At 58.9% G+C, this 26,225-nt stretch overlaps 1 protein-coding gene and 1 long non-coding RNA gene across 2 annotated transcripts in view; one reads left to right on the forward strand and one right to left on the reverse strand.

The window, feature by feature from the left end:
• Window positions 1-782: 782 nt before the first annotated feature.
• Window positions 783-26,225, forward strand: part of LOC132015535 (uncharacterized) — a 66,254-nt gene continuing 40,811 nt past the window's right edge. Inside the window, exons 1-2 of the long non-coding RNA XR_009403715.1 lie at window positions 783-1,968; window positions 6,018-6,172. This is a non-coding gene — a long non-coding RNA (uncharacterized LOC132015535). The remainder of the gene's footprint in view (window positions 1,969-6,017; window positions 6,173-26,225) is intronic.
• Window positions 2,462-26,225, reverse strand: part of HTR5A (5-hydroxytryptamine receptor 5A) — a 46,586-nt gene continuing 22,822 nt past the window's right edge. Inside the window, exon 2 of the mRNA XM_059396033.1 lies at window positions 2,462-2,779. Coding sequence (XP_059252016.1) covers window positions 2,639-2,779 — 141 coding nt within the window. The 3' untranslated portion in view covers window positions 2,462-2,638. The remainder of the gene's footprint in view (window positions 2,780-26,225) is intronic.

Genomic DNA, 26,225 nt, shown 5'->3' on the forward strand with positions numbered 1-26,225 from the left:
TCTTTCCAGCTGGATTGATTCGAATGAAGGACAGGGCAGCCTAGCCGGCCAGGGTCCCCGCCTGGACCTGCAAACCCGGAGCCTGACCGCTTGTGGGCTGCCACCCGGTGGCCATGCCTGGTAGTGCAGGGACCTGCTGGGATCTGGGGCCTTGCAGAAGCCGGGGTCTGATGCTGGCCTGACATTCCAGGAACATTCCTGGGGGATGAGGAGGGATGCATAGAGTGGGAAGGTGGGGTGTCGCGTGTGTTCCCCCCAGCTCCGGATCTCGGGAGCACGGCTCTGAATCTCGGGATCACGGTGGGGCTCGTGGTCTAGCCAGGTTGTCCCGTATCCTCAGGCACCTGCTTGTAGAAATCGGCCTGCGAGGCCCCGAGGAGAGCTGGTGGCCATCTCAGCCGGCACCCGGGGCTTCCCCCACAGGAGTGCCCTTCTCATGCCAGATCAGGGTGCCATCGAGGCTGGTCCCCGTGGGGCCTCTCTTCCTGGCCGGCGGGTGACCCATCCGGCCGTGTGCTCACGGGCGTTCAGAAAGCCAGCCCTGGTGTTTCTCCTGCTTCCTATAAGGACCCGGTTGATGGGATTAGGTGCCCTCCCCCCATCAGGCCCTCATTTAACCTTGACCACCTCCTTAAAGGCCCCAAATGCAGCTACACTGGGGGATTACGGCTTAAATGAGGTTTTATTTTTTATTTTTATGTTTTTTAAAGATTTTATTTATTTATTTGATAGACAGAGATCACAAGTAGGCAGAGAGAGAGGAGGAAGCAGGCTCCCCGCTGAGCAGAGAGCCCGATGCGGGGCTCGATCCCGGGACCCTGAGATCATGACCTGAGCCGAAGGCAGAGGCTTAAACCACTGAGCCACCCAGGCGCCCCATTAAATGAGGTTTTAGAGATACAGTTCCGTCCATGCGAGCGGTCACTACCCCATGCTGCGGCTAAGTGACGGGAGTTATGGCTTCTCTAGATCACTCAGGGCCAGGAAGAGGGCCCGGCTGAGCTCCGAGGTCGGGTGGGGGCGGTCCTCAGCCTGTCTCCTCTAGACCCCACCCGCAACACCCTCAAGAGCCTCCACCTGCCTTTCTGACCCTTGTGAACTGCTCCCTGGAGATCAAACCCATCCCCCAGGGTCTTTACCTTGGGGGGGGCTCTCTGGGCAGTGGCTGGACAAGCAGGTGAGGAATTCCTGGGGACGTCTGTGCTGTGGCCCCGTCTCAGGCCGCAGCGCTGCAGTGTCTGGACAGCAGAGCCCATGTGGGGCCTCCTGGGGAGTCCCTGGTTCCTTGGGAAACGGTTCCCGTCCAGTCGGACCTATGGCCTCGTGCCCAGAAGCGCGGTCATGTCGGCGCCGGCCGCGTGCTGTCTCTCCAGAGACTCGAGAGCCAAGCCCACCAGACAGATCAGTGAGACCAGAAGCCTATGAATGTGTTGCTCAAAACCAGGGACACGACAGACCCCCGACAGCCCGCCCTAAGACAGGTGCAGCTCTTCGTCCCGAAGTCGCTGAGGGCGGCTGGAGTCTGAACTCGAAAACGACGCCAACGGACGGTCTAGCGGCGTCAGGTGTGCGGGCTCAGGCTGGGGGCGTCAGGTGTGCGGGCTCAGGCTGGGGGAGCGGGCAGAGGAGAGGAAGGCTGGGCGCTGGGGGACGAGGGTTGATTCTCGGTCTGACCGTTTCGTCCTTTCCAGAGACTGCACTTGTAAGATGGAGTCACATTTCTCTGTTCTAGAAAACACTGTACGTGACGGGTTTTCCGTGAGGAAGTAAACGAATGCCCCGTGGGACACCGCCGTTCGTGGTGCCCAGCTCCGCAAATGTCCATCCTGGATGGACACCAGGGCTCCGCACGGACCCTCCTTAAGTAAATCCAGTCCTCTCAAGGCTTCGGAACGAGGTGGGGGCACTGGGACGCCTGGCAGAGAAGGACCCCGTGCTCCGAGGGGCGAGAGAGATCCACGGAAAGAGGTGAGTGAGCTCCCGGGGCTCCCCAGGCGGACACCCAGTGTGGGGGGCGTGTATGAGCGAAGGTCCCCCAGACCCTCTAGACGCTGAGTGAAGGCCACGCTCTGTGTGGAGGCTCATCGGGGAAGGTGGGGGGGGGGGCTCCTGTCGCAGGCCCCAACCCGCACCAGCCCTGGACCGTGCATGCCCGCGAGAGAGAGGCGGAAGGGGTGGTCTGGATGGCAGACGTGCTCATGTGTCACACGCAGACTCCCCGAGATGCTGGGGAGTCCGAGGCCCCCTCGGGGCTCCAGCACCCAGGCCAGCCCGCAGCCCCGTTAGTCAGGGTTGGACCATGGGGCTCAAGTTCTCTGGGTTGGATTAGCCCAGGCCCCAGTCCCCTGAGGCAGCTTGCTTGAGCCTGTCTGTGCAGCCCCCACTTTCTGCTCCCAGACTGGACGACCGCCCCTTCCTTTTTGAGTGTTGCCCCTGCCGGAGGCGCTACGGCGGCCAGACGAGGGGCCCGAGCTGGGGCAGCGGCGGGCAGGGTGGCGGGGGAGGGTCCCTCCCCGCAGCGGAGGGTGGGGCCTGAGGGCCGCCCACGGAGGAGCGTGAGTGTCTGGGGGGTTCTCAGAGCCCGGGGGAGGGGCCTCTCCCCGCGAAGACCCCACTTACAGCTGGAGCTTGGGCCCTTTTAGTTAGCAGCCAAAGAAATGCAGTTGCATCTCCTTGTTGTAGGTGGGCCTGTGGGCCTCGCTCCCAGGTGTGGACGAGAAGGGTCCCGAGTCCCAGCTGTTGACGGTCTTAACGGGAACTGTACAGGCGAGAGCAGTCCCTAGAGAAAAAGTAGAAAAAGGAGAAAGAAAATGAAAGTCCTCAGTCTTTATCATTCTCCAGTGGGGAGGTGGAGGCGGAGGGTGTGGGATTCACGGCGCCCGAGGAAAGGTCTGCCCTGTGCCCTGGACAACTGGGAGGAGGCGTCCGGGCCCTGAAATGTCCTGGGCCGGGAGCCCGTCCTTGTCGGCCTGGGGCCCGGCCTGCGCTCTGGCCGTGGCTCCTCAGCAGGAAGCCTCCGTGTTTAATCCCTGGAGCTCCCGGAGGGGGGGGGGCCTCCTCCCCAGGACAGGAAGTCCTCGCTCCCAGCGGGCCACGGCCGCGCATCCGCGTCGCCCCGAACCCCGCACCAGGGTCATGGCCACGATAGCTAACATGCGTCAGGCACCGCCCTGGTCTGGGGCACCGCGATGTGCCGTCTCTCCGTCTCGCTGAGGTCACGGGTCGGCACCGAACCCACATCCCAGATGGGCAAGGTGAGGCTCCGCGGGGTTGAGACAAGGCCTGACCCCGAGGTCTGACCCAGGACTTGAGACTCAACCACGTGCCACACCTCCCGGGTCCACGCCCCGAGCTGCTGTCATTCGGGGCTGTAGGGGCTGTGCGGGCTGTGGGGGCCGTCGGGACTGTTGGGGCCATGGGGGCCGTTGGGGCCGTCAGGGCTGTGGGGGCCGTCGGGACTGTGGGGGCCGTGGGGGCCGTGGGGGCTCCCCTCTGTGTTTTGCTCCGCGTGTTTCTGTAAGTCAGCTTCCCGGTGCTGACCGTGGGGAGAGCTCACGTCTGCGTCCCGGTGACTCCTTCCTGCCCCCGGGCCCCACCCCCGCCCCATCCCCACGGACACTGCCGCTGTGGCCGTCACTCTCCCCCTCTCTGTCCCCTGAGCTCCCCGAAAGCGGAGGGGGCCCTCCTCGCCCACACACTGTACCACGTGCTGAAAAGTCCCAAACTCGGGAGAAATCAATTGCTTCCTCGTTTCATTGTGTGATTCCCATCTCCTGTGAGAGTGGACCCGCCCTCGCTGCTCGCCCGCAGTGCTCGCCCCGCACCCCTCGAGAGCGCGACTGTGTGGCCGCCGTCCGTGTCCCGAAGCTCCGTCCCCCGCCCCGCCGGCAGGGCCCCGAGCTGACAGCCCCGCCAGGCCGGTTGGCGGGAGAGCCGTGCTCCCCGAGGAGACGTGCGGGGGTTTGCCCGCCGGCCGCTGCCCAGGCTCCGCGGCGCCCGTCTGTGTCCCCCTCCAGGCCTTCGTCCACCCGCCGCGCCCTTTTCAAGTGTGCCCGCGAGGCCGCTCTTCCCAGCGCCGGACTTCCCTTGCGCCCACGCTGTCAGGCGTATTTGAGGATTTTGAATCCGTAACAGCCCTTCACCCGGACGTGTAAATGCGAGAGGCCCGCGGCGGACGGCTGCAGGACTGTCCGCCGCGGGGGTGAGGACGTCCTGAAATAGTGACAAGACCTCCTGCTCGCGGGACACCGCCGATGAGTCACGCTGCGTCGGCGTGGAGCCCTCCGCTGCCTCAGAAAGCCACGCAGGCGGTCTCGGTTCCCGATCGCCTGACCAGGTGCGGCCACAGACCACCCACTTCCCGGCTCAGGGAGCCTGCCCGGGGGGCCCGACGTATCTGCTGGGACGCTCCCCACCGCCCCAAATGCCTACCCCTCGCTGATGTGCCTCGCGTGAGGGGTGGTCAGCAGGGATCATGGGGCAGGGGCCTGGGACCAGAAGACAGCGTGGCTGTCAGCTCACCGCCTCCAAGGAGCCCTCCTGGATCCCACATGCCCTGAGCTCGGGCCCTTCCCCATGTTGTGGGGATGGGGGTTGGTCTGCGTGCCGGGGGGGGGGAGCATGGAGCCCGCCTTCCCTCCCTGGGCTCAGCACCGACTCCTCCCACCTTCCGAGGCCCCTTTGCCTGAGGCCCTGCGGCCGGGCCCGGCTTCACCGGGGGCGGCCGTCTTGCCCGAAGGCCCCGCTGCTCTGACCCCCGCCGTCCACTTCTGCACCCCAGCTCCACACGGGTCGCCTTTTCCTTTCTAGTGCTGCACCCTCCTGCCGGGGGCCCCCACCCAGGCCCCGAGGGCTGCGGACTGAGTGCACACACACATCTCCCCAGAACTAGTGAGTTTCTGGGACAATGCACTAGAAACCCATTTTTTAAAAACAAAGAAACATTTTTCGTCAGGAAATGAGCATCTTTCCTAAAGGAAACAGGCTCGCAAAGGTGGGAACAGCCCACAGCACAAGCCTGGCTAATTACATGCCGCTGTTTCCGATTCCTCCGCAAATCTTTGTTTCTGGAGGAAAAAACAAAGCCCATTAAAGTGATTTTCCCCAAGGAGCGGTCTGGTCTCCCAATAAACGAGAGTGCACGCACGGATGGCAGACTCTGCTTGCAGCTGGGACACGGACACGCTTGCCCCCTGCCCCGCTCTCGGGGGCTTGGACGCCGCCCGTGCCCCAGACCCCCGCGGCCCTCGCCCTTCCGTGAACTTTCAGAAACACAAGCGCATTTCCAGCTCCGTCCTCTGCTCTGGGCCCAGGATGGTCTCCTGGGGGAGGGCCCCCCACGGGCAAGCTGGGTGACCAGCAGCAGGTGAGGTCCGCACCCCAAGGCGGGAGCTGCCCTCCACCCAGGCTGCAGGCACGGCTTCCCCGGGTACGGCGGCTGCTGTGGGCCGCGGGCCGGGCTCGGTGTCGCTCCCCGCCACCCTCGTGTCCCAGGACCCACGTGTAGCATTTGCCGAGCCCGAGCGTAAAGGGAGACACGGTGCTGTCCTTCGTGTTTGTGGGATGCCTCGTGGCTTGAACGTGGCTTTATTTGCTTGAGGCCTCCTGGCATCTACTTTCCGCAAACGGCCTGTTTGGAGGCTTCTCCTGGTCCCCTGTGGTGGCTGTCGCCTTCCTGTTGGTGCAAGAGTCCGGACTCGCCAGCCCCAGACGTCACGACACCGCCCTCCGTCCCTCCCGCGCTGGGCGCTCACGGCCGAGGTGCGCGTTGGAGAGCAGCCCGGGTCCTCCGTCATGCAGAGGACGTTCTGTGCGCGTACCCTGTGGGTTCAGACATATCGATGAAGATGTCCTTCCTCCCTTCGAGGTCGCAGGGACACTCTCCTGAGCTCTCTCCCGTGACTCTGCAGCCGAGGTCCACCTTCCCGCCCGGGCGAGGCAGGCACCCGCTTCTGGGTTTCTTGGGAGAGTGTTTTAGTCCGCGATCGCTCACACGCCACTTTCTCATTTGTTCCGAGGGACGGGTTTTCCCCTTCCCGTGAGGCGGTCAGTCCTCTCTGCAAGACGACGCGTGCCGTCTGTGCGGGACCCCCGAGCTCTCGCCGCTGGGAGCCGCGATTTCTGGCGAGGACACGGTGTCTGCTGGCGACCGGGCGGTGGCTCAATAAATGAGGTAAGAAATTGATTTCCAGCTTAACAGTGGGAAGAATCATTAAACTTGACATTTTGTGTTATTTGAAGTTAGAGCCTCTATAGGGACGAGAAATAATTCCAATTTACTTCCTATCTGCTGTCTTGGAAAGGAGGCCCCGTGTTCGATACAGAAAACCTAGCAAGAACGAGACATCCCCAATTCTACGTGCAAAATCCTTATCACAGTAACAGCCAGGGGTGTTGACTTGCCCCCTTCCTGTGTGTCTTTGGTCGCTTTAACACTCACTATAAACACTGATTTCTGTTTTTTTCTCTTTCTCTTTCCTGTTGGGCCCACCTCCCCGCTTTTCTCTCTCCAAATTTGTAATTAATCATGGAAAATGGAGAAATGTGAGAAAGCAAGTATCTATGTCGACCTTCCCTTTTATTTTACTGCGTCTCATTAAAGTTGGACACACAGACAGGAAAACCTGCAAACCTTGAGTGTACAGGTCAGTGAACTTCACAAAGTCCATGCGTCATCTAACCAAAAGGCACCCCTGCATCTCAGAGGGTGTCCAGCCCCTTCCAGGACTCACCCCTGCCCAGGGGGAGGGCTGTCCCTCCTGTGCGCAGCAAAGGTGAGTGTCTCCTGGCTTTCTGAACTTGTTCTCAGGAGAGTCCTGGGACGTGTACCGGCTTCGTTGAGCACTTTCTCATTTGTGTTTTTGGATTTTGGGGAGACTTTATTTTGGAGTTCCTGTTTTCCGGTTTTGTTGGTTAGTCTGTCGTTTTCTTACTGACTTGGGTCAGGTTGTGTGTGCGTGTGTGTACTCGGTACCAACCCTTTATGCATTGCAAAGACGTCCCTCAGTCTGTGACTTTTTTCCCCTTAAAGGTGTCTTTCTGGTGAGACGCGCTCGGCTGCAGTGTGGTTGCACTCACTGTCGCGTGTCCTCTCTGGGGGGGACTTGGTGTGTCCCGTTGAAGAAACGCTTGCCTATTCCAGTAACGAGAAGCGGTTCTCCTGGCCTTTTCCAAAACCCACTTCTCTTGTCCTTCATTTTTGGATCTCTGATCCTTCTAGAATGGGCTCCTCGAGTGGGTGTTGTGGAAAGTGGGTGCCAAGCCTCGTCTCGGGGTTTTACCTGCGTGGCTATTTGACCAGCAGCCTTTACCGAAAAGACTGTCCTTTCTCGTGCGCCGTAACCCCACCTCTGCTGCCGGGAGGTGACCGTGGGTGTGTCTGTGGCGAGGTGGGTGGTCTCCCAAGGGGGTCGCCCTGATGTCGCTGTCCCCACCCATCCAGAGCGTGGCAGGTAGCTCCCTGCTCACCTGTCTCCACAGAGGACAGTGGGGCGTGGCCATGCCCGGTCCGGCCGCCGGAGACACCTGGTCACTCTCCTCTCCGCTGGCGGGATCCGGTGCTGGGTCAGAGCCCAGAACACAGGGGCCTGAAGCAGAGCCAGCTCTGTGGCCTGTCCCTGTGCCACAGTGTCTTATTACAAGTACAGTCCACTCCAAGGGTCGCGGGCCCCGGGGCTGCATGCCTGCAGGGACCAGAGCGATTACTGGGCGCCTGCTGTATGCACTTGCCCACTGCCCCTCCCAACCACCTTCTGGAGGAAAACTGGCTCTGGCTGATACTTTACACGGGAAGAGCCGGGTCTCGGGGGTAAATAACTCGACCAAGGTCACCCAGAGAGGGAGGGGTGGTCCGGGGCTGGGACCAGGCTGTCTCCGGCCCGCTGGGAAACAACGTGAGGCCCGGGCCCCGGGAGGGTCGCGCCGTCCCGGAGCCCCCGGAGTCTCGCCCTGTTTCGCATCTTCCTGTCTGTCGGCTCCAGCAGCTCGGGCCGTACGGTGACGTCAACTCCTGTGCAGGTCATTTTCTTCTCGGGAAGGGGTGTGATACACCAGTTGTTGCCGGTCGCAGAGGCAAAGGACGGGGGGCCCCCGGGGCAGCAAGGGTGGGGGCTCGGAGGCTCCGCGGAGTGGCGCGGGGGAGCCCGCAAGACCCGCGCGGGCACGGAGGCGGGTGTCGGCGCCGTCGGCTCGGAGACGTCTAGGACTGTGCGGTCGACTGGGGCTGTGCCGGTGTTGGGACAGAGGCTCCGCTCGTGAATCTTTAGTTCGGGGCTCTTTTTGGCACACGCGGACACCGAGACACAGAGAACCCCCCAAGGCTGGTCTGGGACGAGCTGGGTCTGGCCTGCAAAGGGGGTGGCACAGCCCACCAGCCACCGTCTGGATGAGGAAGCCCACCTGGGGGTCCTTCGAGCCGCTCGGTGGAGGCATCCGCCGGGGGCGGGAGCAGGGGGCATCCCGCGTGCACACGTCATGCCTCTAGAATCTGTCTTCCAGGACTCTCGAGCTGGGGATGCAACGGTCTGGGATGTGCTGACTTGGAAAACTGCCCTATTTGTGTTCTTTGTGTGAATCTTACGAAATCGCCACCTTGCAGGTCAGAGGGGTGAATGTCGGAGACAGCGTGTGGTTCCAATAAGTAAGACGGGAGTTGCGGGCAGCAAGGAGGGACCCGAGCCCGGAGGCGGCGGGCTGAGGTGGGGGAGAGGCGCGACCGCTGGGCCGAAGCCCCGCTGGGTGGGGGCTTGGGCAGGTGGGCAGGAGGGCCGGTGCAGGCAGTGGTCAGAGCCTATGAAGCGGGGGCTGGACTTCAGGAAGGTGGGGGGGACAGAGGGCAGGAAGGCGTCCAGTTCCCAAGCGTGGCTTCCCAGACCTGTGTCCCTTCCTCACCGTCCCCTCCCCGGCCCCCCGAGTTGTGGAATGCTGGGAGTCGGCCCCCGCATCCCCCCACCCCCCTGAGTCCTCACGGGGACCCGGCTGTGTCCCCTCGGCCTCTCTGCGCAGAGCTGCTCTTTCTCACAAAACTTGGTTTTTAAATTTTTAACCTACTTTATAGAATAAAGCATCTGGATCTCCTTCTACCTCCTTTGTATAATAAAAAGTACCACGTTGCTGTGCTTCAGGGATAAGCGTGGTACTGATTCGACGGGGACCGCGTGGGTGTGAAGAGACACACAGGCATTCGCCAAGTGTCCATGAAAGATTTTAAAATCAGACTTTAGGTCCTTATCAGCTACTCATTATGTTGTGTGAAGACAACATTTTTAGAATCACTAATGGTCCTTTGTTACTTTTCTTTCTTAAAATATTGATACATTTTCCAGGTTTGAAGCTTAAAATGTACGAGGACATAGAGAAATGTTCATGTCAAACGAGCCACTCTGGTCGACTTATTTTCCCGGTGGGGTCTCCTCTCCATGCTGCCTGGTGGGGGCCTCGTCCTCTGGTTTTTGTTAATAAAGTTTTATTGGTACTCAGACCACTTCTTCACACGTGTCCAGGCTTCCCTGGAACAGTGACCTGAGTCACCGGCGTGCCGACCTCTGGACTCTACTAGTGGTGCTGGTTATGTCTTAAGCTTTTAAAGTCTTTCTTTCCTATTTCCTTTATTTATTTTATTTATTTCTTGAGAAATGGGGTTTTCCCCAGAATTTTTAAAATTTTTCCTTTCTTTCCTTTTTTCCTTTTCTTTCTTCTTTTTTAGTGGTGGGGCTTCCTTGACCACGGACCTGTGCTCCACTGGATTAGCATCTGGAGAAAAACCTGTCCTGCTCTTTGGCTAACTGGCACGGGGAGCCACCCCTGGTGCTGGTCTGTTTCTCTCCTTGGCTCGTGGCGCTTGCCTTTCCGGGGAGTGACTCATGGTCCCCTGTGTCCAGCCATGCTTCGGCAGGTGGAGACCAGTCAATGCTGACAGGACGCAGGAGAAACCAAGCACCCGACCCACAGACGCGCTCCTCCGAGGAGGCTGGTGCGGGCTCCCTTCCACGCGGCGCAGAGCAGCGCCCGGCTCCCGCGCTCGGCACCACTTCGACGTGTGGCGCGTCCCCGAGTCCCTGCGAGGGACTGACATTTCTATTTGTTTGCCGTCTTGTTCATCATCTCTTTGCCCCAGACCAGATGCAGCCCCGGGAGTGTAGCCAGAGGCCCCGAAAAGGCGGCGGCTGCCATAGTGGGTTTGGCAAATATTTCTTAAATAAGCACATGAAAAGGAAACTCTGAGTGGGGACATGGAGGAGTCTAGGTGTTCTAGGGTGCCTGTGGGCAGGGCTGGGCAATGACATGGGGGTGCAGGGGGTGACCATGGGAGACCGGGGGGCTCCTGTTGTCTGCTCAGCCTGGTGGCCTGTGTGCCTTGGGACCTCAGGGAGGCTCTGGCCCAGGCTGGACCCCAAACACAGAGCAAGTGGGACCACATGGGGAGGGCAGCCAGGACAAGGGAAGGCAAATGCTGGGGGGTTTGGTTCAGGTCGGGGGGGGGGTGGCTGTCCTGCTCGTGTGGGCATTCTCCATGCCTGAAATGCCGGGAAATATACACAGGGCTCCCCCCCTCCAACCGTCACCGCCAAGGGCATGCGGCTTCAGATGCGCAGCGGCCGTAGGAAGCCAGTGGCTCTTTCCTGACCCTGGCCCGCTCTGCCTCTGGGTCAGAACGGCCCGAGCCCCGATAGATTCCCAGGGCCCCGCTCTCCACTGCCCTCCCTCTGTGCTGTCTGCTCCACCGGGCCCTGCCTGGGACTTTGGGGTGGGCACCTAGGAACCAGACCTCTCCTGTCTCCTCCGTGACATGCCTCTAGGGGGGTTCAGCGGGCACCTCGGCTTGTAATCATTGGCCTTAATTACCGAGGGCCTCTCCCCGTGCCGGTGGCTGGGGCTTGCGTGTACGGCGTTGAAAGGACGGGAGAGGAGAGGCTGTGCAGGCGGGAGGGCTGGTCCAGACAGGGCTGGACGCATCTGTCACCTGTTCCTCTCCGCTCTCCAGCCCCCCTGGAAGTCGGTGCAATTACTGTGCATTAGATTATAACCTGCAGGGGTTTGTGGGCGGTTCAGAGAGACGCACCACGAATGTCACCTGGTCTAATCAATTCTTTTAGTGGGCCCTGGCTGCGAATGTCGATGTGCCCCCGGGCAGGAGTTACGGCTCCCTCCCTCGGCGCAGTGGCACGGCCCGGTGTCAGCACGCCATTGTCCCTCTTGCCCATTATTTCCAACAATAAATTGTGGGCCTGTGGCTCTCCAGCCAGGACATTTCTGATGATGTCAGGGGTGCCCGGGAGCTGATGACTTAATTTTCTTGGAAACTGCGGCATCCTCTGTCACTGCCCAGGACAATGGAAGCCACAGCCGCGGGGCCATCATTTTTGATTTGGAGAAGGTGAGGCAAGGGCAGACATGTCTGGGTCCGTCTGGATCAGTGCGAGGGAGAGAGAGATGAGACAGCCCCAAAGACCGGGAGCTGCTTGACAGCCTGGGTGACATCCTTCCTGTGGGAACACGCGCCAACCCCTCCAGCCACCTTGGGACAAAGAGCTCTGGTGGGTCGTTTCGTGCTTTGAGAAGGAGACGGTGATCACTCCACATCTATTTTGCTCACCAGAATAAACACCCCCAGAGGGCAGGGGCCACAGGGGCTTGGCCCCAGGACGGCATCAGAAGCGTCCACGGCCTGGAAGAGAAATCCCAGCAGAGGGTGAGGCCCGGGAGGACAGCATGGCCAGTCCTGGGGGACCTGAGGCCTGGATGTGGGGGCCACCCCTGGTCAGCCCCCAGGGTGCTGACGGAAGTCGCCTCACTGCGGTCACGGTGGACCAGGACGTAGAGCGGAGCACGCACACGAGATGTCACGAGCACTTGTCACGTCCTCATCCGGGTCCCTCCGCACGTGTGCTCGGCTCCTGGGCCGACCCGCTCCACGCGCGGGGAGGCTGCGCCTGGAAGCCTGTCTGTCCTCCGGGAGAGGAAAATGCATTTGCATGGTAGTATCCTAGAGTTTTAGAGCTGAAGGAACTTTATTGGATTTTTATAGAATATGCAGTAAACAGGGAACTGCATTATTTCAATGAGAAGGAAAAGCAGGCCAGGGGTTCTGGGCCACGAGGGCTGGAACATAGGCCCGTCTGACCACATGGTGCAAAGCTGTGGGTGGCCGTCTGCGGACAGGCCCGGAGATGACGCTTCCCGCCGGGCACGGGCAGGAAGCCAGCCGGTGTCTGCTGTGCCCGGCAGAAGAAATCGTAGAGCAGAAACTGGTATGGGACACGAGTGCGGTCAACGTAGGCGATCAGTTCGGCAAAGAAAACCCGCTCCGGGTGTTCTGATCCGTGCGGCGTCAGGTGCAATAAGACGCATCCTTCAGTGACTGCGGCCTCAAGCTTGTGCGGCCGGAGGGGACCGCGGCCTTCGCGAACCCATCGTCTCAGCCTCAGGAAGACGAGCTACCAGAAGCCAAAGTTATTTGCATAACCAGGAAGAAGAGGGTCAGAGGGGAACCCCTTCGGCTGAGCGTTTCGTGTCCGGCGGGCGGAGAGGAAGTGAAGAGTGAGACAGTAGGTCTCGTTTATAGCCGAGGCTACTGCCTGTCCACGGGGTTCTCTGCCTGTTTCTGAGGCCTTCGTCGTAGTCATGTGTCCCGTGAACAAACTAGAGAAAACGCTATCAAATCCGATTTCCTGCGTGAAAGGGTGTGTGTGTGCCAAGTCCGAAGAAGTCAACGTAGGTAAAGAGACGGAGGATGCTGCTCTCACGGAAATCTCTGAAGTCTTTCCGATCCTTCCGCTCTGAAGCCAGAAGCCTATCTGGGGAACAGGTGCATCGTAGGTTTTCAGAAACTTTCCAAGACCCTGTGCCTACCGAGACACCTGACACGCGGGATGTTCCTCTGCTTGAGACAAGGCACAAGCCTCCACGGAGATGTCTTCCTCCTCAGCCGTGCAACACAGCTCCTTTCTTGTGGCGTGCCTGAGAGCTGGCCTCCCCCGTTTGCTTGTGGGGAGGGGGATGCTGTGGGGAGGGGGATGCTGTCTTCAGCACAGGGCTCCTGGCCAGCTGGCCAGCTGTTATCAGCGGCCAGAACCTTGGGCCAGGGCGTGAGTTGGGCGGGGCGTGTGGGAAATCTGCAGCCCGTGGGAGCTGCTTGGCCGGGTCTGCTTCCCCACGTTCCCGTAGCTCTCCAGACGCCCGTGATGCGTTCTGACCGTTGCAGGAGAGCCTGTGCGCTCTCGCCCTGGCCTTCGCACTAGTCTGTAGAGCCGTGACGTCCCACGGAGCTGCCCATCTTTCATCGTTTCCTAGAAATGCAGGAGTCTGTTTCAGCACCTTGCACAATAGAAAATTCTTCCCCCGTGGCAAAGAGGTCTTTTCAAAACTCTAGATCGATGGTCCTAGAATGCTCGAAACCAGCTTGAGGGGCCCCAACAGGTCACTCTGTCCCAGAGCCGGGTCTCAGGACCGTGAAATGCTGCGTTAGCCATTCATTCTTGCAGGCAGTGGGAACTGTTTCCAGTCAACCGCTCGTCCCGTGATGCTTCCTTTATTCAGCTCTATGGAGGTATAGTTGACAAGTGGAATTATAATATGCCAGAGGTGTACAGTGTGCTGGTTTGATATACACGCACGGTACGGAAGATTCACGATCGGGGTAATTAACACACCCATCACCTCACACATTTACCTTCCTCTCCTTTGGCACGAACACTTAAGTTGTATTCTTCCGGCAAAGTGTAATCAGACAGGACAATGTTATGAGCGAGTCTCCATGTTATACATCAGCTCCTCCGACCTTACGCATCTGGTAATGGAAAGTTCGTTTTTTTTTTTTTACCAACTTCCCGTCAGGCCCCCAACCCAGGCCCCTGGCCACCACCACTCAGCTCTGATTCTACGAGTTTGAGTCTTTCAGACCGAATACGAGTGGTAGCACGCAGTGTCTTGTCCTTCCTACCCCGGGGAACCCACTCATTCAAAGCAATCCCTACCAAAACGCCGATGGCATTTTTCACAGAAACAGAAAAAACAATCAGCATGTGTATGAAACCACCAATGACCCCAGAGAGCCGAAGCAGTCTTGAAGAAGAACGAGGCTGGGGGCATCACGCCCCCAATTCAAGCTCTAGGACAGAGCTGCAGTGACCAAAATAGTACGGCATTGACAGAAGAACGGACACGCAGATCGATGGAACAGAACCCGAAGCCCAGACGTAAACCTGCGCGTGTGCAGCCCATGGATTTATGAACACAGGATTACGCAGTGGGGAAGGACATTCTCATCAGTGAATGGCGCCGGGAAAGCTGGCCGGCCGCGTGCATCACCGTGACCTTACGCCACACACAACTGTGTATGTAGACATCAAAATGGATTCAATGGTCTTAACAATTACTAATCTAGAGGATTTTAGGTTATAAAAGTTGTTTGAAATTTTAAAGTCCTAGGGGAAAAAAATCACAGAAGTGTACCTGATAGGGTGTTCTAATGTCCAGGGGAGGTGGAGGCCACTGGGGGACTCAGTCGGTTAAGCGTCTGACCCTTGGTTTCTGCTCAGGTCTTGATCTCAAGGTCGTAAGATCGAGCCCCGCACCGGGCCCTGCTGCTGAGCCTGGAACCCGCTTACCCCTCCCGTCCCTGCCTCACTAAACAAATAAAAACGAAATAACTAAACCGTGAAGTCTGCGGAGGGAGGCAGGGAAGAGTGGGGGCCGCACATTCGGGAGACGGAGGGGCTTCGAGGACAACCCTGGGAAACTCCTTAGCCAGACGGTCACTGGGCAGGAACAGACGTGTCTCTGGCGCGTCCAGACTTTGGTGCCCCCTTCCTTCCAGGAGCCAGAGCAGGAGGGCAGAGCAGACACCGCTGACCGTTGTTTGAATCCCCAAACGGCCCTGGAGCAAATAGCAGTGCCCCTTGGAGAGCAGAGGGGGGACGGTAGGCACTCAATGAACACCCTGTCCTTGGGCATGCACTGTGCTGGGCGTGGGGGTGGGGCAGGGCCTCTAGCCTGGCAGAGTGACCTGCACAGCCGTCCCTGGGCATGGCCCTGCGCCCCTGAAGGACCAGGGGCTTCGTGGCTGCAAGCCTAGGGCTGCCCGAGGATGACCACCAAGCTTCCTACTGGAAGTGCTGCGGACCTAGAGAGTCAGCGCTGGTCCTTCTCGCTCCCTGAGGACGAAGAACAGATCCGTGGTGATTCCTGTGTTAGAAGACACTTCTCTGTGCTTGGCTGCCCGGCCTCTGCACGCTTTGCCCTCAGCTGGGGACTCTTGGGTTCCTGCCAGGCATCACCTGTCACCCTCCGCATCTCTACCCTGGCTTCAGACGGAAGCCCTGGAGTCACTGCAGGGACTGACCGGCCGCAGTTAGCCTATCGGTGGCAGGGCTGGGACGTGAACCTCGTCCCCAGACTCCGCGCAGCTCCTGTGTTTTATTGCCCCAAGCCGACCACTGGTACAGTGAATGGGAAAGCTCTTTTATGGGCATCTTCGAGAAGGTTTGGGGAAAACCTGGGAAAGCAACAAAGCACTTTTTTTTTAGTCATCAAGGACATTCCTTTAATGTGACGAAATGGGTCTATCTCAGCCCCAAACTGGGACCGTGCTTAGTGGTAAGGGGCTGCAAGGTACTCACTGAGGAGGCACGAGAGGAGACCCGTGAGGACGCCCTGGCACACCGTCGTGCCGGGCTGTGCGCCGCAGAACCACGAGCACAAAGGAAATGAGGAGCGGACAACTTGCTGCTGTCTGTCGGCTGTAGGATTGCGTAACCGGGTCATCCAAGACCAAACCCGAATCCAAGACCAAGTGATTAAAAGAATTCAGCAAGGTGTCAGCGTTCAAAATAATCGAGCAACAGTCAGTAGCTTTCACGTACCAAACATGGAAAAGAACGGGTTGGAAGAAATCCATCGCCAGCGCAAGACTAAAGATAACTAGAAATAAACGTAGCGAGACAGTTACAGTATCTGTACAAGGGAGGCTTTCGGATACTCCCGAGGGTATGAATGACACTTCGACAAATAAAGAGCTGTCCGGTGGTCTTGGCTGGGGAGACAGCACGAGGTCGCCCCTGCCCGGGTCTCCCCCACACCAGCTCCCGAGCGGCCGGCGGACATCTCCGTGGCTCACTGTCCGGCTCTGTTCCACGGGTCTGGTACATGCGCCCCTCATCTTCTCAGAGGTGTTGACCCGAGAGTGGCTCCTAACCCACCTTCTGCAAGCAAACCCTCGACGCTGTCATCCTGGGAACCCACAGCATCGCAAGCTGCCACTCCTCCCCCCTAACCCAGGGTGGGAAGGTTTAGGTCATCCCGACAGTCATCGTGGTCTAATGTTGAGATTGGGCTGACGAAGGAAGAGAGGCAGGGTTTACCCTTCCAGGAATAAAGTCTTTACGGTGAGAGCAAGAGAACATCAGAGAAAATCCAGGAGCAGACCCACGTTCCCACAGAAACAGCGACCACTCCGGCTCGTGGGAAAAATAGATTGTGCACGAGTTATCCCGTGACGCGTGAGAACTCGCCTCCCCAAATTAGTGTCTTACAACCGCCGCAGCGATTATAGTCTCACGGTTTCAGCAGGTCAGGGATTCCGCAGTGACTATGCCGGGTGGTTCTGGGGCCTCCCATTGGGGGGTCCGTCCCGCTCTGGGGACGGGGCTGAGGTCCTGCGGGTGCAGTGCGTGTTCGGACATGTGCTGAGCGGCCAGAAGCCTCAGTTCCCCACCCGGGATGCTGTGTCCGTGCAGCGTGGCGCTGGCCCCCGCCGGGGCACCCAATCACGCAGGGCAGATACCGCCGTCTCCTGCGACCGTCACTTCTGTGTCTCTCTGCTAGTCCGAGGGGAGACGCTGAGTCTGGCCCACGGCCACAGGGAGAGCAGGTGGCCGCCCCTTTCAAGGGAGGAGGGTCCTTTCAAATATGGAGCTACTTCCAAGCAACCGAGCGGGAACGTAGGCAGACGACTGTGGAACAGCGACGCTGGGTTTACGTCTCATACCTGACTCTAGGATAAGTTCCAGAAGGACTAAAAACTTAAATGCAAGAATGAAACCCACAAGGAGGAGGGAGTCAGCAGCGGGTTTCGTCCAGCCTGGAGCTGAAAAGGCCGAAGTGCACAAACCCAGGAGCCATAAAACAAAAATGAATAAATCTGACGCATATGGCCCTTTTGCCATCCAGAAATTCCTTTCTTTCTCTTTGGTCCAAAGAGACATAAAATGGGAGAAAACGCTTTCTGGTAACTTCCCAGACAAAGGGTTAATTTTCCCAATAGGTAGGGCGTCTGCTTGCGGGTACAGATAAAGACGCGTGACTCCACGGGAGAGAGGAGAAAGCACAAGGAGGAATCACAGTGAAGGACATAAAAGGGCACTTAGCCGACAGCAAGAAGTGCCAAAAGAACTATTTGGAGATGACCTTTTGCACCTTTCGCTCTGGCCCCACTGGTGAAAGCGGGGGGATGTCCCATCCCCGGCCCCCACTCCTGTCCCCGCGCTCTGCAGGATGGCACTCTGGCGCCGTTACGGTGCTTCAGCCCAAGAATGCGGGTTGTTTATTGTCATATAAATGTCCAGCAGTGGAATAGAGAGTGTAGTCTAGAATTCCACGCGTGTACACACGTGCACAGACACACACACACAGGTGAATTCTTCATGCGTTCACGAGGAGAGAGCCCCAGCGTTCACTGAGAGAGCCCCAGCGTTCACTAAGAGCAGGAAAGAAAGACATGCCGGGTATAAACCGACCGTTTCTGGCGAGCGGTAGGCAAGGGTACGGCTGGCGGACGGACGAGTGAGCGTGGCCCTCGGGCAGCGCTCGTTTTCAAGGCGAGGACGATGCGGAAACTGCTCCATACGAACACTTCCCCTGCGTGGGAGCTCCTCGGGCTGAGAGCTGGGGAGGGGTGAACGGGAGAAGGACGTGGTTTGCGGAGACTCACGTGTCGTGAAGAGATCAAACCCCCGAACTACAGAAACAAGCCAGCATTCGCCTGACGTGTCTCTGTCTGGAGTCCTGAGTCTGAAGGTCAAGGCCTGCAGACTACAAAGTTTTTAAGCCAATTATGACCAAGTCTGTAAGCGATTTCTGCCTGCGGGAAGAAGGGGAGCCGGAGGGCGGGGGCCCCGCGCCGCCCGCATACGCAGGCTTCGCTCAGGCTGGGGCGACCCTCTGGCTGGCTCCTCTGACTCGCTTTGTTGTACGTCCTGCAGAAAGCAATCTGGAGGTCCATCATCTTCGGGAAAGCTCACGCTGATTTTCCCAGGACCCAAAGTTCGCAGGAGAGGCTCCAATGGTCTCAGCTCCGCGCTCCAAAACGCCATCGCAGAGGCTCTGCATTCCCTGCAGGGCCATTCTGGGGCGGATCTCCCCTTGTTCCCTTGAGCAGGGGAGCCGCGGGGGCCGGTCTGTGCCTGGTCAACCTGTGGTCCACTGTCACTGTCTCTCTCTCGCTCTGTCCCTATGTCTTAACAGTCGGTGATCACAGACGTCGTCACCTCGGGCACATGCAGGGCAGACGTACGGAGGGAGGAAGGTCAGTCTCGGGATGTGGCGACACAAGAGCACCAGTGCGGCAGGCTTGTGATCATGGAAATAGTAGAGGAACGTTCAGATTTACCAGGGAATTCGATAAAACAGAATACTCGGTGCGATGTGAGGCGGTGAAGCCGTCATACCGCGTTCGCACGCGCCTGTGTGTGTGTTACAGGAAAGGAGGGAGACCAGATGTTTCTAAGGAATGACCTTTCTGAGCGCTTAGAGCGTAGCGCTGTTTTTAGGTACTTAGTCGTGTTTGTGTAGGTCCATATACCTTAGAAGCTTACAAAGCAAGTTGTGAATGGAGCTTCTATCCATGTGTTGGGGTTACAGGTGTGACTTCGCTTTTAACTTCTGAAATCGTTTCCGGCACGCTTGCAGCGAATGTCGTTTATAACCAGAAACAGGTGTTTGTGATTGCCGGTGTGGAGCTGGGGACAGGCTCGCTGGCACGGGGCGGAACACTTCCCCGTGTATTTAAAATAGACCCACTTAGCAGCGATCTTCTGCCCCATAATGACCAAAAGAAGCCAACGTTCCTCTTAGAAGTCTGTCTGGAAAAGCTGTCCTCTTTCCGGATGATTCCCGCCCCCCTCCCCATGCCTTACTACAGTGAAAAGGGCTTGTCGAGGAACGTCCAACAAAGCGTGTTTTACCATCTTTCGCGGGGGCTGACCCGCACAAGGCGCGTGCGGCTCCCCGTCTGCCTGCTTCAGGTTCAGGGACTTCCAGGGTTGGGGGGAGGAGGAGTTTCTGCTGCGTGTCCTTCCCTGTGCAGCCCTGTTGATGAGACGCTCCTGCGTGTGATGGATTATTAACGGAAGAAGCTGCGAGACCATGAGTCGTCAAGGGGACACATCTGGCTTCCCCGATGCTTGATGTAGGGCAGAAAACGTACGTTTACTGCGTAGAACAGCTTGTCAACCCCAAACGTCTTCTTGCCCCGACCCAAGCTCTACAAGAGGAAGAAAGAATCTTCTGACACGTCCCACAGAGTCCAGGCAGGACACACGTGTGTGACCGTCCCCGCACGGTTTTGCCTGGATAAACCCGGGTTCGAGAACAGGTCCCGCCGCTCCCTTAGTGGATCCGAGGCCGTTGGCGGGTTCGGGTGGGGAAGACTCCCCAAGACGCTTCTAGTCGGCAGGAAAGTGGCCTTTAAGGTACCGGGAGAGAGAGGGAAGAGGCAGCAGTTGGAGACATCTGGGTGTGGGCGTTGGGGGAGGCTGGGGGGCCCCACTCTGGCTTCGACAAGGCACTTCCTCCGTTTTCCACCCTAGAGAGATAATGAGCACGTCTCTGCTTGAACGCGCCCCTGTGGAAGCAAGGTGGAAAGAACTAGAATGCCGGGGAGCAGGTGCCGCCGTCTACGGGTCGCCTCCGAGTCCGCCGAGTCCACCGCACGGGACGCCGGGCGGCCCCAGTCATCGGCGTCCGGCCCCCACCCCTGAGGACCCTTACACATGCAAGATTTCTTGAGCCAGACCTCTTGAGGGCGTGTTTCCTAAAACCCTAATCCCAAGGAATGTTGATAGATCCTAACGTGGACATACGCGTTCTTCTGCTTCCAAACCAGTCTAGGAGGCAGAGCGACCCAGCCTGCCAAGGGCTCTGAGAAGGAGTATGGGAACCCAAGCACTCTCCCGAGAGCCTCCAGGAGTCGCTGTGGGAACGCCCCCCAGAGGACATTCGGCACGTCTGGAGGCTGTTCTTGTACAGGTCGCCGCTGCTGGGGGCGGGGGCGTTGGGCTGACATCCGCTGGGGAGGGTCTAGGATGCTGCCAACATCCCATGTGTGGGGGACCAACCAGGAGCAAGGCATGATCCGGCCCAACAGGTCAGCACTGCTGGTCTAGACATGTGACATCTCCGGCCCGGCCCGGCCCTCCCCGCTCTCTCGCAGGACGCACACATGAAGGAAGGGTACGGGCGTGCGTGCTCTAACCTGACCAGAACACGCTGGCTGCGTGTCAGGCCCTGTAAAGGGTTCTTGTCCCCGCAGACCCCCCCCGGGGCATGGCTCCCCTTTCCCTGGATTTGCCTCCAGGCTCCCACGTGTCGGCAAGCCTCTGTTGGGACACTGGTCGCCGGGCGGGCAGAGAGCTTTCTAAAGGAGGTGCCTCTGCTCCCTGCGTCTCACGTCCGGCGATGGCTCATCTCCAAACACCTGAGAGAGGACGGGCCTTGAAGCCTTCAGAGAAGGCCGAGCACTGGACTCCACTTCGCCCCGAGAAACGCTAAAGCTGTTTTATTGTTTGTGGAGCACGGAGTTGTTTTTTCTTCTTCTTTTTTTTTAAGATTTCATTTGTCAGAGAGAGGGAGAGAGAGAGAACACACAAGCAGGGAGAGGGCCATAGGGAGAGGGAGAAGCAGGATTTTGGCTGAGCAGGGAGCCCAACATGGGCCTCGATCCCAAGACTCCGAGATCATGGCCTGAGCTGAAGGCAGATGTTTAACCGACTGAGCCATCCAGGCATTCCAAGAACTAATTTTTAACACCACTTTTGTGTGGCCTTGTGTCAATGGTTTGGCCCCGTCTCGGGCTGAGAATAGGACCGAGGTTAGGAACGTCTGACCGTGTGCGCAAGAGAAGCTTCTTGCCAGTGCTAACTGGTAAGTCTTCCCGCTCGCAGGTGAATACGACTGTAAGACTATGAAAGCAGGAGCCTTAACTGCCGCCGTAAATAACACGTTAGATAAGCACCCGTCACATTCTTATTTGATTCTTTAGTGCGTGGACCTGTAGGGAGCCAAGGGAACTGGTCAGGAAGGGTTTGAGGACGTGGGGTTGCACATGAGAGCGGGAATGCCAGCAGGGGACCCTAAAAACCGCTCCCCGCCTCCGGGGCTGAGCACACGAGCTGCCGGTGCTCTCACCGGCCCGAGCAACCGTCCGCCAAAGGCAGCAACAGAGGCGCCCGACGCCGCACACAGATGCTGGGGCCACATGGGCATTTAGTTGCGTTTCAAATCCTCTCTCAGTGGCCAAGCCGCATCTACGATTCTGGAATCCAGCGACACAGGCTGGGAAGGAGCCTGCCCGGGGGGCCTCAGTCAGCCCCTCCGTGAGACACCGAATCCTGACTCCATGCCCCACTCCCGTGACATCCTGGGGACACGGAGATCGCAGTCCTTCTCTCCGACATCTGCAGGTCTCAGCCCAAGCTACAAGGTCATGTTGCCCGGAGGGCTCTGAAAAAAACACGGGTGCTCGGCCGTTCCTCTGTCTGAGTTCAGGGGCTCTTGGGTGTGGTTTCCTTTCGTTAAGGTTAAAATTCACGACCCATAAAGTAACCCTTGATGGTGAATAACCAGCAGCACCAACTAGAAGCAGTGCCTCATCCGCCTCCAGAACATCTCCTCTCCCCGCAAAACGCCCGCTCCCATTACGTGGATGATCCCCGTCTCCCCGCCCCCAGCCCCTGGCCACGGATCTCCTTTCTGCTGGTTTGGCGTTCCCTGTCCCGCGCGTTTCCTATCCGTGCAGTTGCGATGGGAACCCTGTGTCTCTCTCCTCACCGAGGGCCGTGTTCTCCGGGTCTGCCCACGTGGTAGCACGTCCCCGCGTCATTCCCTTTCAGGGGTGGCTGAGGTGACCGGGTGTGTCCAGCAGGAGCTGGTCGTCCGTCTGTCCGCTCACGGACAGCTGGGTCGTTTCCTCAGGGCGTCACGGAGAGCGTGGCTGTGGACAGTGGGTGACACGTATTTGCATAAGTCCCTGTTTTCGATTCTGGAAGCCACATTCCCAGGAGTGGAATTGCCGGGTCGGGTTGGAATCTCGTGGTTAACTCTTCGAGGAATGGCCACACCGTTTGCACCAGGATGGACCACTGTCCTTCCCTTCAGCGCTGGGCGGAGCTTCCCTTCTCCGCACCTTCGCCAGCGTTGGTTTTCGGTTTTGTGGCTGTGTCGTGCCAGCCACCCCGGCACCGAGCGGGGGCCGACCAGCATCTTGTCGGGGCTTGATCTGCGCCTCCCCACTGACTCAGGAGGTGGGGAACGCTTCTGCGAGCCTGCTGGCCATCGGTACGTCTTCTTGGATGTCCTTTGCCCATTTCTGAACTGGGTCGTCTGTCCTTTTTGCACTTGAGGTGGAGGCGTCCTAGATACGTTCTGCGCGCCTGGGAGCGGCGCACCTCCTCTGCGCGCCTGGGAGCGGCGCGCCTCCCCTTCTCGAAGTTCTTTTTACTTTCTTGATCATATCTTTGATACACAAAAGTTTTCAGTTTTGATAACGTTTGATGGGTCCGTTTGTCTTTCATGGTCGGCGCTTTTGGTTCCGCATCTAAGAATCCATCACCACACCCGAGGTCACGGAGACGCACCCTGTGTTTCCCTCCGAGGGTGCACGGCTTCGGGTCTTACCTGTGGGCTGCTGACCCGTATCTAGTTCGTGTATGTGACGTGAGGGACAGCGCTGGCTCATTTTTGCACGTGGACGTCACATTGTCCCGGCAGCTTGGACATTGGTTCTTCCATAGCTGCTCCCGACGAGCTGATACAGCCAGAAGAAGGCGTCGCTGGCTCCCCCCACTGCCAGCCCAGCCCGCCCCCGCCGCTGGAGGGGTCTGACGGTGCGCCCCCCGTGCCGTGCCCACGCCTTACAGGCCCTCCCCCATCGAGGAAGACCATCTCTAGTCCGGGGTGGGAAAGTTCTGGGCTCAGCTTCTATTCAAGACCACCCGTTCAAACTCCATTTCTCTGGGAGGCAGGCTTTTGGGAACCCTCTACAAAGACTTCGGGGCTCTCTCCGCTTCCAGCCTAAGCACATTTTGGGTTTCTGAGCCTGGGTTTGACCCAGGCTCCTGCTGGCCAAGAGGCTATTACTTACTGGACACCTGCTATGCTGGATGGACCCTGAAGCCAGGGCTCCTACCTGGTGGCATCATCGCTCTGTTCTTTGGGTACAGCCTCGGGCCTGACCATCGGGATGGGCTGCATCCAGTTACCTACGAGTAAGTTCCCCTTGGGGTCTGGGCTCCAAGCAGCAAAGAATTGGCCTATCAGGAGATTTTCGGTGTTCTGGATCCACAAGGAATTGAACATTAAGGACATTTTTGGTGCCAACCTGGTGTTTGTAGCTCCTGTCCACACTCTCATTTCGGGAGAACTAGTGAGGTAGGCATGGCCGGCGTTGGTTCCATTTTGCCAGAAGGAAGTGGGATTCTGACAGCGAGTTAGATGGGGCTCTAACCTGTGCTCCTCCTGCCTGGTGACCGGAGAGCCCTGGGGAGGCTCTGGATCCTGCGGGACAGCACCGAGCACCTGTAGGTACCTCTGACGGTGACCTCCGCTTCTGGGGCAGTGGCTCTACCCCCACACCCAGACAGAGACCCACCTGTCCCGTCTTGCAGCCGTGAGGTGCCATCGCTGACCGCCTCGTGCTCTCGCTACGCGTCACCTGCTGCTCCGACAACTAGGGACAAACACCGCCCGGGGCGGTCTGCCCGCTGGCCTCGGTGCCAATGTGGTAAGTACGGGGTTCTGCACCGTGTCCCGACTTCCTAACCCGGTGCCGTGTTCAGGGAGGGGCCGCGATTGTAATCATCCCGTGGTCATCTGCCTTCTCCGCGGGCTCCCTTACCCTAGGAAACCAGTCTATTTTTGCAAAAGAATAAAGGGCTTCTCTCACCGCTGGAGGGTGAATTGACAGTCTCAGTTACCCCTTTGGCCGTTCAGGACGCAGTGACATTTCTGGGAGCGGCTGCTGAATCCTGAGGGAGCAATTAAAACTCCGGAGTGGCAGCCCCGGGAACTGAAGAGTCGGGCCGTTCTCTGAGGAGAAGGCGCCGTCCTGCGTCGGGGTGGCGGGAGGGAGAAGCGTGAGCCCGAGTCCCGCCCGGTGGCCCAGCACGGGCTCGGTTCAGTAGCCTCTATGGAAAATGCTCTCCCTGGGAAGTGTGGTGCCTTTGTAAAGCTGCCAGCTCTGGGGCTTGGCCACTTTGGACGAACTTCTGTGGCGCTTGCCTTGCGGCCCCCGTCCCTCGGTCCAGCCCTGCTTGCCTCGCTCCCCGGCAAGGTGGGATTCGGGACCCCGGGGCTCCCACACCCGCATCCCCACCCCAGAGTCTCCTTCCGGCAGCACCACGTGGCACCCATCGCACGCCCTCCCTTGCGTGTGAAAAAGCAGACAAGACTCTTCCTCGCCCACAAGAACGTCACTTCCCTCGGTGGTGCTGAAAAACTCGAAAAATCTGACTATCCGTGGGGGATGGGGGAACGACCTGTAGGACAGTCACAGAGAAAACACCTGCTGGCGATCAGGCGCACGAGCCTGTTCTGCTTGGGTGACGAGTGAAGTGCCACACACCGTTGAGAGGGAGGCCGAGGAAAGCCATCGTGCGACTTATAGGAATCATTAAAGCACAAAACCAGACCCTATGTCCGTGGAACATACATGCTGATTAAACACGGCTGAGGCAGAAGTGCTCCAATATCGACCTTCCCTCTGTGTGCGTGCGGCCAGACCCCCGCGGAGACAAGGACACGCGCGTTACTATTATTCTTACTACGTGTTTGTTATTGTTCCGGCTTCAAGTCCCGGCACCTTACAGGTTCCGAAGCAGTAGGGCGGCCGCTCTGCCATCGGGCCCTATTTCTGCCCATGAAGGGGCTCCCATCTCCAAAGAGGCTACCTTGGCTTCTTCCATGAGTCTGGCCCCCTGCACACCCCCAGACCACCCCTGGGGAGCTGTCCTGGGACCCGGGACCCCCTGCCTCCAGTCTGCTCTGAGCTGGCTCGCAGAAGGCCACCTGCCGGCGGGTGGATGGGGAACAGGCAGGCGGGACCGAGGTGTGGGTGTGCGGGGAGGCGGGGGGCCCAGAGGGGCTCTGCTTCCGTGTGGAGAGGGCCGTGAAGGCTGTCACCAGGCTGAGGTTGCCGGACGAGCCATGGTCGAGGCCATGGCAGGGGGTCTCCCCAGAGGTGCTTACACCTATGACCTGCCCCCCAGCCATGCCAGGATCTGGAAAAGAAAGCACATCCCCAAGCCTGCCTCTCGGATGGCAGCCCACGCCGCGCTCCGGCTGCAGACCCCGGGGAGATGTGCTCATTGCTGCCCTGAATGAGTTGGGAGTGTGAGCCCACATTCGCAGGGCTCAGCGGGCAGCTGTCTCATCGGGGTCCAGTGACCGAGTGAGGCCAACCATCAGCGGGCCCAGAAACACGGGTCCCGCCCCTACAGCCCGCGGTCCAGTGGCTGTGCCGTGTGCCCACCTCTGCCGTGGACCTATGAGCCCAGGTCAGGGCAGCTGGCGTGTTGCTCAGTTCAGGAACCACTGGTCTCTCTGGGTTGTGCTTCCTGCCCTTCTCGCCCGCACCTTCTCCCCACAAACCTAGTCTACCTGGTTCCTGTCCGGCCCATGACGTTCAGCATCGCAGCAACGTCGAGCCACAGAGAAGCAGGTCTGAACACATTCCTCGACTAACCCTTCCTTCTGGAGTAAGGTGGGTGGCCTCAGGGGCAGAGGATGGAATGCCTCTTGAAGAGAAATAATTTGGGGATGCCTGGGTGGCTCGGTTGTTGGGCATCTGCCTTCGGCTCAGGTTACGATCCCAGGGGCCTGCGATAGAGCCCCGCATCGGGCTCCCTGCTCGGTGGGGAGCCTGCGTCTCCTGCTGCCCCTCCCCCTGCTCTGTTCCCTCCCCTGCTGTCTCTCTCTCTGTCAAATAAATAAGTAAAATCTTTTAAAAAAAAGAGAGA

Source organism: Mustela nigripes, chromosome 4, assembly GCF_022355385.1.
Source record: "Mustela nigripes isolate SB6536 chromosome 4, MUSNIG.SB6536, whole genome shotgun sequence".
Classification (NCBI taxonomy): Eukaryota; Metazoa; Chordata; class Mammalia; order Carnivora; family Mustelidae; genus Mustela; species Mustela nigripes.